The sequence below is a fragment of the Psammomys obesus genome, unplaced genomic scaffold (genome assembly GCF_907164565.1).
Source record: "Psammomys obesus unplaced genomic scaffold, mPsaObe1.curated_primary_1811, whole genome shotgun sequence".
In the NCBI taxonomy this organism is placed as follows: domain Eukaryota; kingdom Metazoa; phylum Chordata; class Mammalia; order Rodentia; family Muridae; genus Psammomys; species Psammomys obesus.
The window spans coordinates 1,970,729-1,982,148 of NW_026596443.1; the positions used below are offsets into that span (position 1 = coordinate 1,970,729).

The window sequence follows — 11,420 nt, forward strand, 5'->3', positions numbered from 1 at the left end:
ATGATAAAGAACTTCACAAAATACTGGATGTAGACAGGAGTGCACTCGGGGAGCCATTCTTTGTGCTGTATCACGAATGTCTATGAATGTTCCTGGTTACAGGGATGTCCCACAGTGCTAGCACAGCACCTACATGACGGCTCCTATAATAGCACGTCATGAGGATGACAATGACAGCAATGGCTTACACAGGCCAGCCAAGCATTCATAACCACTTCACAACAGCCCTCGGAGACAGGGTACTATGATTCCTCCTGCTTCAAAGAAGAGAAAGCTAGGGGCCAGGGAAGCTTCTGATAGAGTACACTGGCAGGGTGGTTGTCCTGTTTCTGGGACTTTTAGTGAGAACATTGAGAAAGTTCCAGCCAAATGGGACAGCTGGTTACCTTACATATTGGGGTATCAGTGGCTACCCTGAGGGTTAAGGATCAATATGTCCCTATCTGCGGCATAATATTTGAGAAACACTCATATTACAGCTGCAGTCTGGCCCTGATGTTTGAGGCCCTTCACAGTGAGGCCATGGGGGAGGGATGATATCAATGAAAGCAGATTAGTTTGGTTTTGGCATGGTTAAGGCTAGGACCAGAGTAAGAAAATAAAGCTCCCATGGGATATTTAGGGACTCTCTCTCTGGGTTGAAAGGTACCCTGCCTATTTTACCCAAGTCCTAGCCTAGCCTGATATGTGAAATAAACCATAGGAGCCCAGTGGCTAGTCTCTAGGTAGGTCTTATCCCCAAGGAAGAATGAGGCAGGGATGATGAGAACGCTCGAGCTAGGGGGAATGTATTTAATATTTCTGACCTAAGTACTGGGCTCAACAACTGGCGTTTGCACCCACAGCTCATTTATTCCACAGACAGTTTATGCATAAGGTTTCAAAGGTAGTCAAAATGAGCTAATTACTAGACTGAAATGAATTGCCCAGGTCAATACACTCCATCCAGAACTTTCTTTGATGCTTAAAATGCTCTCACTTGGTGCTGTTTACTGAGACAGCTACTGGACACATGTGGCTATTGAATATCTAAAATGTGGCTCCCTAGGAGCAGGCTGTAGACAGTGGCTGCTGTTATGTCTATGACAGATCTGCACAGACTCTCAGGCCCTGCTACAGACTTTCTGAAGGTAGCCCACACTTTAGCAAGGACCTCTGGAGAACTGTTCCCAGAAAAGCATGCTGACTATGATGGCAATAAGCAGAAGCCGAGGTCATAGATACTTATTGGTAGACCACACCCGAAGGGACAATGCACAGAGGAGCCATTCTCTTGTCCCCCTTCCTGCTATTCTCCTTGGCCAGCAGATGGCAGAGAAGTGTAGAGGTGGGTGACAGAGAAGCTACTTGTCACCCTAACTATTAGACCCTTCTTTTGAATAGAGCTAGATAGAGTCTTTCTCGCCTTCCAGTCTTTACTGTGTATTTATTGCTTTATGCTGGGCCACAAGATTCTACTATGGAGGATGAAGTAATTGCAGCCTCCTCTGTCCTTGAAGGATTTAAAGTTCTTAGGGCCTTCTTTCTTGCTAGCATGACCCTCCCTGTTGTTTGGATGAAAGCAACCTGGGGGCTATTAGTGTATACACAAGAGAAAAATCTCTCTCTTCCAAAGCCCAAGAACTGGTAAAAAATACAGCTATCTAGACCCCAGAAGCCACCCAAAGTGACAGCTTCCTTCTGCCAGTCCTGCTTGGTGTGGCGGAAGGAGGAGGCTGTAGTAGCCAGCACACTGGGCAGCAGTTTGAATCAGAAATGGGAGACAGGCTTAGCCACTCACCTGCCTTCCCGATCTGCACGGCCAGACGTGTGAGCTTTCCCTGTAGCACCGACTTCTCCTTCTTAGGTGCCTTGGTTACTCTCTTCTCCTTTTCCTCACTGTCAAGAGCTTCCTGGCTGTTGAGTGGCTGGATTTCCAAGGCCACTCCATCCTGGGTCTTTGCTAGGGTAGACACACAAAGGAGACCAGTGAGCAGGCAACAATGTAGCAGTGAACAACAGGCAGGTAGAAGATAAGATGTCCTTCTGTCTTCTTTCCAGAATGTTCCTTAGGCCCCTGACCCCAGTTCTGACAGCTCTTTACCCATGCCAGACAGGGGACTCCACTAGGGTTTTTGGGCCAAGTCTAACACCTGGAGATGAGGTGGAAGATGCTTTTCCGATATGGATTTCCTCTTCATGACAACATTCTGGCATCCCATCAGAGCCACAGGCCAGGTTTCTAGCAATAAGGGGATTACTCATACCACTGAGGCCACCACCACAAGCAGCCTTTCTGGAATCCAGAGCTTAAAACAGTGAATGTTTACTACAGAAAGGTACTAAAGGAAAAATCTAGCAGATGTTTCTAGGACATAAGGGTCCTGGTCTGTTCTGTTAGAAAGCTCTCCTCCCCTCAAACAGAAAAGAAACACAGACTTCTCCCACCAAGACCAAAGTTACTTTATTCTTCAGCTGCTTCTTATATAAGCTGAAGGACAAGGGATTGACGCAGGTACAGAGAAAGACCTGAGTTGAGTATTCTAGGGGGAAGGAAAGAAGCTGCCATAGAGTAAGGAAAAGCAGAGATGCGCAGGACATCAAATCCACTGAATTCTCCTTTAGAAGAATAAAGAGACTTGAAAGTTAAGTTCTTTCTGCTTAAACCCTGGGACTCCGATGGTGACTTTACTCCTAAGAAGTACTATCATGTGTGTAAAAAGGGGGAGAAACTTGAGGAACTACGTCCTGCTGGTCCCCGACTCCCTATCTAGTGCCACCCCTGAGATGCAGTCTCTTCTTGTCTGATGCACAAACAAGACAGGGATGGAATACAGACACAGCCACCAAGAGACACAAACCATACCAGGAGGAACAAAACAGACTGTGGCAAGAACAAAGAAAGAAGTGGGCAGAGGAGAGGCAGAGGGAAACATCTGTCTCCAAAGCCTCTGGGACGAGGAGCAAAGAAGAAATACAGACCAGAAGACACCGATGAGGCAGCTTGCGGAGGAGGGTGCAGGGACTGTCCGGCCAATGCCCTCCACCATGACTTCCAACCCAGAAACTGCCGGTGTGGACAGTGAAGCAGAGCTCAGCACTCTGGAAAGAACAGAATCTGTGTCCCACACCACAAGAATTCTGGACATGCACTTCCTCAAGCTAGCAGCAGAGGGTGCTGCTGTTCTGCCTTCAGCCCACCCCCAGATCTCTGCACCGTCCTCAGGATGAGGCACTGGGACACAGCAGCAGATAACAGATGATGGAGAGGACAGGGAGACAGATGGCCTGGAGAGGTGTGGTTTAAGCGTGGGCAGGTAGAGATGGTACATGAGTGGATGGAGAGGTTACCTTTGTTGCGATTTTCAGATACTCCTTGTTTTTTACCTGTTTGAACAAGAAAGAAAAAAGTGGGGTGGAGACCAAAGTGACTAGTAAGAGATGATCAGCTATCCAATTTGTTGGTCCTTTCCCAGCACGGAAGGCAGGCTGCAAAGCAGGGATATATTTGTAAAGGATGCTCATGTCTCTGCTCATTCATCCTTCCTATTGATTCAAATGAATTCCTGGGATCCAAGCCTCAGACGGGTACACACATAGTATTGCCTAACCTTCTCTTGCAGCTAGGAAGGAGGATGCTCTTGGCTTGAGTCAAGTCTCTTAAGAAAATGGGGGTGGAAGTTAGGGGAGGGCAGGAAATGGTAAGGCCCTAAAAGACATCTCCAGGTCAATTCAACAGCCCTGGGCAAGCTTCCTAAGGGTTCACTGGAGGGCAGCTGTAAAAAGTTGGGCACTGAGAAACTGTTTCTTTTTCATAAACTTCTCTTTACTAAGAATCTAGGATGATCTTTGGCCAAATGGTAGAAACCCTTCTCTCCCCTCAGGAAGAAGGCATACTCAGAAAAAGGCATTCGTTTGGCTTTCAAATCTGGGTCTTTTTCTCCTGTCATCCCCACTCCAGGAACAAGTGAGTGACCAAGACTATCTAACTGCAGAATGGATATGGCCTCTCTGTTCCCGCTCTGGTAGCTATGTTTCTCTTCAGTGGAGAGCCCAGAGTTTCATCGGGATCCATGTTTCTTTCTTTCTTTCTTTCTTTCTTTCTTTCTTTCTTTCTTTCTTTCTTTCTTCCTTTCTTTCTTTTTCTTTTTTCACTTGTATCCCCACTGCAGTCCCTTCCCTCCTCTCCTCCCAGTCCCATTCTTACTCCCTCTTCTCCCCCTATGCTCTTTCTCTAGTCCTTTGATAGGGGAGGACCTCCTCCCTTTTTACCTGACCGTAGCTACCATGATTTCTTTAAGTAACTTCCCTCTTAGCTGTGATGGTTCATTTACTTCTTAGTTCTTGAAGAAGAAAGTAAGGGAAGAGGAGGAGGACATGGGGCAGTTTATTTGGAGTACCTGCCGACTCATTCAGGGCAGAGCTAACTCAGGCCTTTACAACCTACCACAGACACAGGAATTAAGGTTCAAAGGCAGTCTGACTTGAGGGCTTTGAGCCAGGATTTGGTGGTTTTCATCAGAGCGCCCTTGTGTGTGTGTGTGTGTTGTACATACGTATCTGCACATATGTCTGTTTGCCATGTGCCTTGGATCTACACAGGCACAGGATCCCCTGGAACTAGAGTTATCAGTGGTTATTATGTGGGGGCTGAAAACTGAACCCAGGTCCTTTGCAAGAACAAGTGCTCTTAACCACTGAGCCATCTCTCTAGCCCCACAACTGACATCTGCATCTTGGCCAGGAGTTGGGTCTGCTTCACCCCAGCAGACTTTTCTGACAGCTTCCCATCGGGATCTGCTCTCTGATCTCCAGGGCGTCCACAGGACTGAGAGAGAAGCTCAATCAGCATGTCCCTTACCTTTCTTCCTCTTCTCCTCCTCAGCTTCCTCGCCAGTCCCCAGCAGGGTGAAGATGATTCCAGTCTGGGAGTTGATCCCCACAGCAGTCACCACCATCCGGCCAGAGCCTTCCATCACATGAGTCCCTTAGGAAAGGGGAGGAGAAGATGGGAATGAGTGCTGTTTGATATTCTTAGCTGTCATCTAGCATGAAACACAAACTTAGAAGCATGCTGCTCCTTTTTCTCTATGGATAATAATCTATTTTGTAGGCAGTAAGAAAAGGCTAGGGGATGAAGCCATTTAAAACAGACAGAGGTCAAGGTTAACAGAAGGAGACAGAGGTCAAGGTTAATATGGTAACTTCATGCCTTCTTCCTGAACGACAGAGCTCCTACAACACTTCATGGCAAATCTCTCTCCGGGTACTGACATCCCTGCATCAGGGCTACCCACGTGTTTCTACTCCATCTGATCCCAAGAGGAGTGGAAAAGATGGAGCCAATAGAGGGCATTGGGCCCAGAACCCTTGCCTGACTATCTGGAGCTGTGCGATGATAACGTGGGCAGTCAGATGCTATACCTGATAGCAACATGGGGTCTTTCTCCAGAGTCTTCTTGACATGATCTGATTCTCCTGTCAGAGTGCTCTCGTCAATTTTCAGATCATTCCCCTGGATTAGAATCCCATCTGCAGGCAGCAGGTCACCTAGTGTGAGAGGAGAAGCATGACAGTAAGGGCGAGCCGGTAAGACCTGCTGCGGGACTCCACCCAACTCCTCCGCCTTAGGGCTGCTCTCCTGGCAGAACCTAGAGGGCCGTGGTCCCACAAGGATGTCAAGAACCTCCAGACGTAACTCTAGAGTTGGGGTGGGACTCAGTGGCAGAGGGCTTACCTACATTGTAAACAACCCTGGGCTTGATCCCTAGTGTCACACATATCTCGAGCTGACACCTTTCTGTGGCCTAAACATTCGGTACTCCTCAGCCATACAGGGTGTACATGTGACAATCCCTTGGAAGAGTTTTGGCTATGGCTTTCTTCAGAATTTCTTCTCACAGCCCCCTTAAGTTCTATCTGATAAGTTAACACAAGCTGGGGGATTATTTTGGGGAGGTTTTCAGAGACTCCTAGCCCCTTGTGTCAATGGACCTACTCCTCAGATGTGGTGTGTGTCGGAGAAACATGGTGCTCTCACCGTATTTGACCTGGGCGATATCTCCTACCACAATCTCAGCTACTGGGAGTTGGATGATCTGCCCATTCCGGATAACAGAGAACTTTTGCTCGAGTTCAATGCGACTCTGCAGTCCCCGGAACTGCTTCTCTTTGCTCCAGTCATTGAAGGCTGTCACTAATACCACAATGACCACCGAGGCAAGAATGGCTGCTCCCTCAATCCAGCCGGTTTCTGCTTCCTTCTCGTCTTCTGGGTTAATTGAAACGTGACCACAGACTATCCAGGGAGGGAAGAAAAGAGTCAATGAAATGAGGGTGCTGCTTCCACAACCTCCACAAGATGGAAAGTTGTGGAAAGAGAGCAATAGAAAAGGTGGAAGATGTCCTCCAAGGAAATTGGGAGATAGCAAGATGGAATCTCATCTTGCCATCACTAGATCTAATTTGTGTTAATTACTAAACTGCACAAAGTATGTTGATGCAAGTCACATGAAGTCCAGCTTACTGTCATTTCCCATAATGCGAAGCACTAGGGTTGGGACACACTGAGAAGCAGAGGTAAGAACAAGGGACAGGTGGCGTTCTGAGTAGGGATGTGGTGGGGAGGGGGAAGGGCTTGCTGGCTGCTGCTCACTCTCCTCTGCAGGGCCTGCTGGGTAACAGCGACATTTGTTACTATAACCTGTCAACCACTGGTGCTAAATATGGTTGGTGGTGTGGAAAGGACTCAGGTCAGCCACGTGGAGCAGCTCAGATACTCACTTTCATTATCTCCACCGGGAGGTCGATAGAAGGACAGGACCAGGGAGATGATGGCTGCAATCTCCAAGATGATGAGAGTGACATCCTGCAGGGCTTCCCACACTAATTCTAAGAAAGTCTTGGACCTTTTCGGAGGTATCACATTCTTTCCAAAAATAAGTTTACGTCTCTCCAGATCTATAGGGTTTCCAGATAGACCTGAGAAGGAGATGAGAGAGAGATTGAGAGAGTGAGAGAAAGAGAGAGAGAGAGAGACTAGGGGATAGGGGAAGTGATTTCAGACATCAAGTTAAAGGCCTATTTATTTATTTATTTATTTATTTATTTATTTATTTACACATCTCTGTGTCTCTCCCTGAAAGTCTATGCCATGTATGTGTGCGCACCTATAGAGGCCAGAAAGGGGCATTGGGGGTCTCTCAAAGCCAGAGTTACAGTTGTTCCTGAGCTGCCTGATGTGGGTGCTACTACCACGATACAGGTTTTTCTAAGTGTCTGACCAGCAAGACTATCATGGTCGAACCTTCAGATAACCACAGAAGATGTAAAAGCCAGAATCTAGCAGAAGGAAGGAATTCCTTATCAGCAAAGGTAGATTTTTGCTGAAAAGAACCCCAGTACTCCAAAGGAGACCACACTTGATCTTGTGTTGAGACTTTGTGGTGCTTAGAAAGGGAGGAAAGCCTAAAACTACCCTCAAGAAGTAGAAGAAGTTAAATTGGCATACTTAAAATACTATAAAATGGATGAAAACATCAAAATGAGTCACCTTCATCAAGAGGGTTCTTTGGAGGGTGCCTTAGAGGTAGCTGCTCTGACAGACATTAATGTGCTAGGCATTGTCCAACTTACAAACCAGAAGGCTGCATATGGTTAATAAAAGACACGAACTAAAAAACAAATAAAAATAAAGACTCCTTGTCCAGTTATGAGACTCGGGGTGGGGGTGCAGCATGCAAGCGGCCAACCATCCTAGTTTGCTCAGGATTCCAGGATCATGGAACCTTTAAAGGCTTAAAAAATGACCAAATGGTGACAGCTTGGCCTCAGGATGAGGGTCTTTTGCTTCTAGTGACCAGGCTAAGTAAACTTCCTCGGTTCCTCAAGTGCTGTGCTGCACAGCCAGGCCCTAGCTCTCAGAACAGGAGCACTAGAATGCTCTTGGGATGCATAGGACACCTCTCTCACAGGAGTATGCAAATTCTAGCAATGACCTGAGCACGCTGGCTCCCACGCTCGGGCTGGAGAGAGCTAGCTACCTGCCGAGGCTACCCAGGTGTTTTTGTTCCAAGTTCTAGGAGCTGTAGATCATTGAAGCAGAACCCTCAATGCAAGGTGAACAACCCTGCTCTTCTGTCTCTCACACAACTGCCAACAAGCTGTTTTACTCAGCGCTAAGTACTTCATATGGACTAGACAAAGCACTACAGCTCAGGTTGAATAAGAACTAAGCAAGGCCACGAGTTTCCAGATATTAGCCAGTTCCTGACAACCAGCGCATTCTCCACTAAAACAGAGCATGTAGCATGCCTCCCCCAGCCCCAACGCACACACACAGTCCCAGGGTGGGGTTGGGGAGGCAGAATTATACTCAGTGGCTTCCTCAGATTTTTGGCTCCCCCTTTTTTTTGGACCCTATAAGGATTAGAGGTTGGGGGGAAACCATTCATTAAGTTGTTTACACACTGCAGCAAATTAGGTTGTTTTTGGTTTGTTTGTTTGTTTTGTTTTGTTTTGCTTTTTTGGCTTTCGCACTGGATGCTGTTGGCTGCTTGTTTGACTGGTTCCCTCACAGGTAGGGTGGAGCAATCTTTGTCTTGAAAACAGGTCAACAGCTGAGGAAGCTCAGACTCAGGGGAAGGGGATACCCCACTCAGCTTCACACAAAGCAAGGACATGTGTGTGCTTGGAAGGAGCAAGGACAGAATGGAGGCCAGGATGTCACATTTGGTCATCATGGAGTGATGTATCTCAGGAAGCTACTGAGTATAATTCTGCCTTCCCACCCCCACCCTGGGAGAGTGTGTGTTTGTGTGTGTGTGCTGTTTTCCTGAGGAAAGTGCTGGTTGACTTTCCTCATAGCTGGAGGCCTTCCAACTGTGAGAAAAGAAATAGGCAGAGTGTGAGGGCAAACTGAACAGCACAGAGCAGTGTCACAGGAGGAGGATGGGGGTGGGGAGGTGGGGGGTGAAAGGGGACTGGGGTGGTGGGGGGCCTCAAGACAGAAAAAGATCTTGAAGATGGGCAAACAAGCACACAGGGAGCTCTGCCTGCAGGGTGGGCGAGGGCTTCTATTTCCCATGCTCACAAAACAAGCCGCAGCTGGCCTGGAGAGGCCCCTGGTTTGGAGAGGGACAAGCCAGAAAGAGGCCGGAGGAAAAGCATGATTTGGCCTCATACTGTGCAGTGAGGAACTGGAGGGCCAGGGGCAGGGGACTGTTTGGGAACATGGTGCCTGAGACTGTAATCCAGGACCCTGTAACCCAGCTTTAAGTCCCCCGCTCCAGCTGAGCAGTTGCTCAGCTGAGCTCCAGAGGGGAGCAAGGCTGGGTTCAGAGCACTGGAAGCCAAGCTGAGCATCTTTCCAGCAGTCCCTGGCCTCCTCCACCGCCCTGCCCTGGGAAGTCAGGTTCCCAGTTGGAAAGGCAGGAAGGGCCTGGGAAAGAAGTGTTCTGGGCAGGGCATCTGGATGCCCAGGCAGGCAGGCAGGGGCAGGGTGGCCAGGAGGCAAAGCTTGCTGGTTCTTTGCGCTAGGGGACCAGAAAGGGCAGGGCTGAGACAGCTCAAGAATTCTGCTCTGGATGGACAGATTGGTTTGACGGAAAAAATTCAGATATTTTGTTTTGCATAGATGTAGGATTCACAATGCACTGGGAGGAAATGTCCTTCCCTCCTTTTTGGTAAGGATCAGGACAGCATTGTGAGGGTGACTGGGATGTCAAATACTAAAGAGCAGAGCCGGGTGTGGTGACTCAGGCTGTATTCCCAGCACTTAAGAGGCTGAAGTAGGATGATGGACAAATGTTAAAGGTCAGCCTGGGCCACAGAATGAGTTCTGGGTCAGCTTGCACTATAGAACCCCATCTTAAAAGCTTATCCTGATAGTCTAGTAACACTCTCCCCAGGTGAGTCTGCCTGAGCAACATACTTGAATGTGCGGGGGCAGGGTGACACCGCCTTGCCAGGCTCTCCTACTAACATCTAACGATCACTGGTGACTCCCGCCTCTCTTTCACCTTTCTCTCTCTCTCTCCCACCCTTGTTCTCCAGTTCTCAGTCTGCTGCACAAAGATCATTTTAAAGATGTTTGTTGTTTTAAATTTTATGTATGAGTGCCCTGCATGTACACCTGCATGCTAGAAGAGGGCATCAGATTTTAGTGTAGATGGTTGGGAGTCGCTGTGTGGTTGCTGGGAGTTGAACTCAGGTGCTCTGGAAGAGCAGCCAGCGGTCCTAACTGCTGAGCCGTCTCTCCAGCCCCTTCTTTTGAAAAATGTAAGGTGGTACATGCCACTCAGCTGCTCAAAACCCTATGTGGCTTTTACTTGGAGTAAAACTGGGCACCTTTGATGGCCTCTAAGGCCACTTAGGAACCTCCATCATTTACCTCTTCCCATTTCCCAGTCATCACTGAGTTCTGGCTCAATATAGTTTCCCTTACTCTGCAAACATATCCCACCTCAGTTTCTGCACACACTGCTGCCCATCCCTTCCCCATAGAGCATCTCCCTGGGCTGTCTTTCCCATCCCTCAGCTCTCTGTCCCCATCTCAACAAGGCTAAAATTGTCCTCAGCTGTGGTGCTCTGCATTCCCGGTACTACAGCTTCCTCCTACAGTCTTCTCATCCATAACACTGAGGCCCTACTCATCTATTGCTTGACTCCCCTCCGTGCCCCCAGAGCAGAGTGTTTGACTTTGTTCTGGAGGTCTAGACCAGCACATGGCATAATGCACACACTCAAGCCTGTTGAATGAACTGAGTGAAGAGTAATGAACAAAGTTGCTAATGTTTCAGTGATCGTTTTGTGGCGGGCACTTCACCAGGCACACTTTGAGTCTCATTCAAACATTACTAGCATTGGAGGCAGTTACTGTGAACCCCACTCGATGGGCAAGATAACTGCAGCTTGATTAGGTGATGGGCTCCTTGGGCTGGCAAGGGCAGGGGCTGTATACCACCCACAGGAGGCAGTTAGATGCCAACCTACACCCAAAGCTCCTGGGACATGAGGGCAGTAGGGATCAACTGAGGCTACGTTCCAGTGTGACCAACTTGCCCTAGTCTTCTGGGACTTCCAGCAGATGGCCACCTTGTTCCTTATGCCAGAAGGCTGGCCCACACATTGTCACCTCTGTACCTCCCAGCAAGCCAGGGCTGCCTCTGGAGAGGTTGATTCCGGCCTTTATTCCTGTCCTCAGAGATAGTGCTTTCAGGACTATCAGAGTCCAGCTTATGAAGTCTGGGCTCACTAAAAGGCTCCTATGGCTTTTTCTGGACTCAAGCAAATGAAACAAAACACATTCTAGATAATGTAAAAGGTGGGGCTTGCCCTTACCTACGTGCTCCCTCAAAGGAACACACTTGTTCCCTCTTGCCCTTTTCTTTCACACACACACACACACACACACACACACACACACACACACACACACACAG

General features: G+C 48.3%; 1 protein-coding gene across 4 annotated transcripts in view; it reads right to left on the reverse strand.

Annotated features, from left to right (window-relative positions):
* Atp2b4 (ATPase plasma membrane Ca2+ transporting 4) overlaps positions 1–11,420 on the reverse strand; it is a 99,317-nt gene that overhangs the window by 32,659 nt on the left and 55,238 nt on the right. For all 4 annotated transcript variants that reach the window (XM_055598060.1, XM_055598063.1, XM_055598061.1 and 1 more), the window contains 6 exons: positions 6,763–6,960; positions 6,020–6,277; positions 5,404–5,529; positions 4,841–4,966; positions 3,331–3,366; positions 1,781–1,942 (listed from right to left, as the gene is read on the reverse strand). In XM_055598060.1, coding sequence (XP_055454035.1) covers positions 1,781–1,942; positions 3,331–3,366; positions 4,841–4,966; positions 5,404–5,529; positions 6,020–6,277; positions 6,763–6,960 — 906 coding nt within the window. The remainder of the gene's footprint in view (positions 1–1,780; positions 1,943–3,330; positions 3,367–4,840; positions 4,967–5,403; positions 5,530–6,019; positions 6,278–6,762; positions 6,961–11,420) is intronic.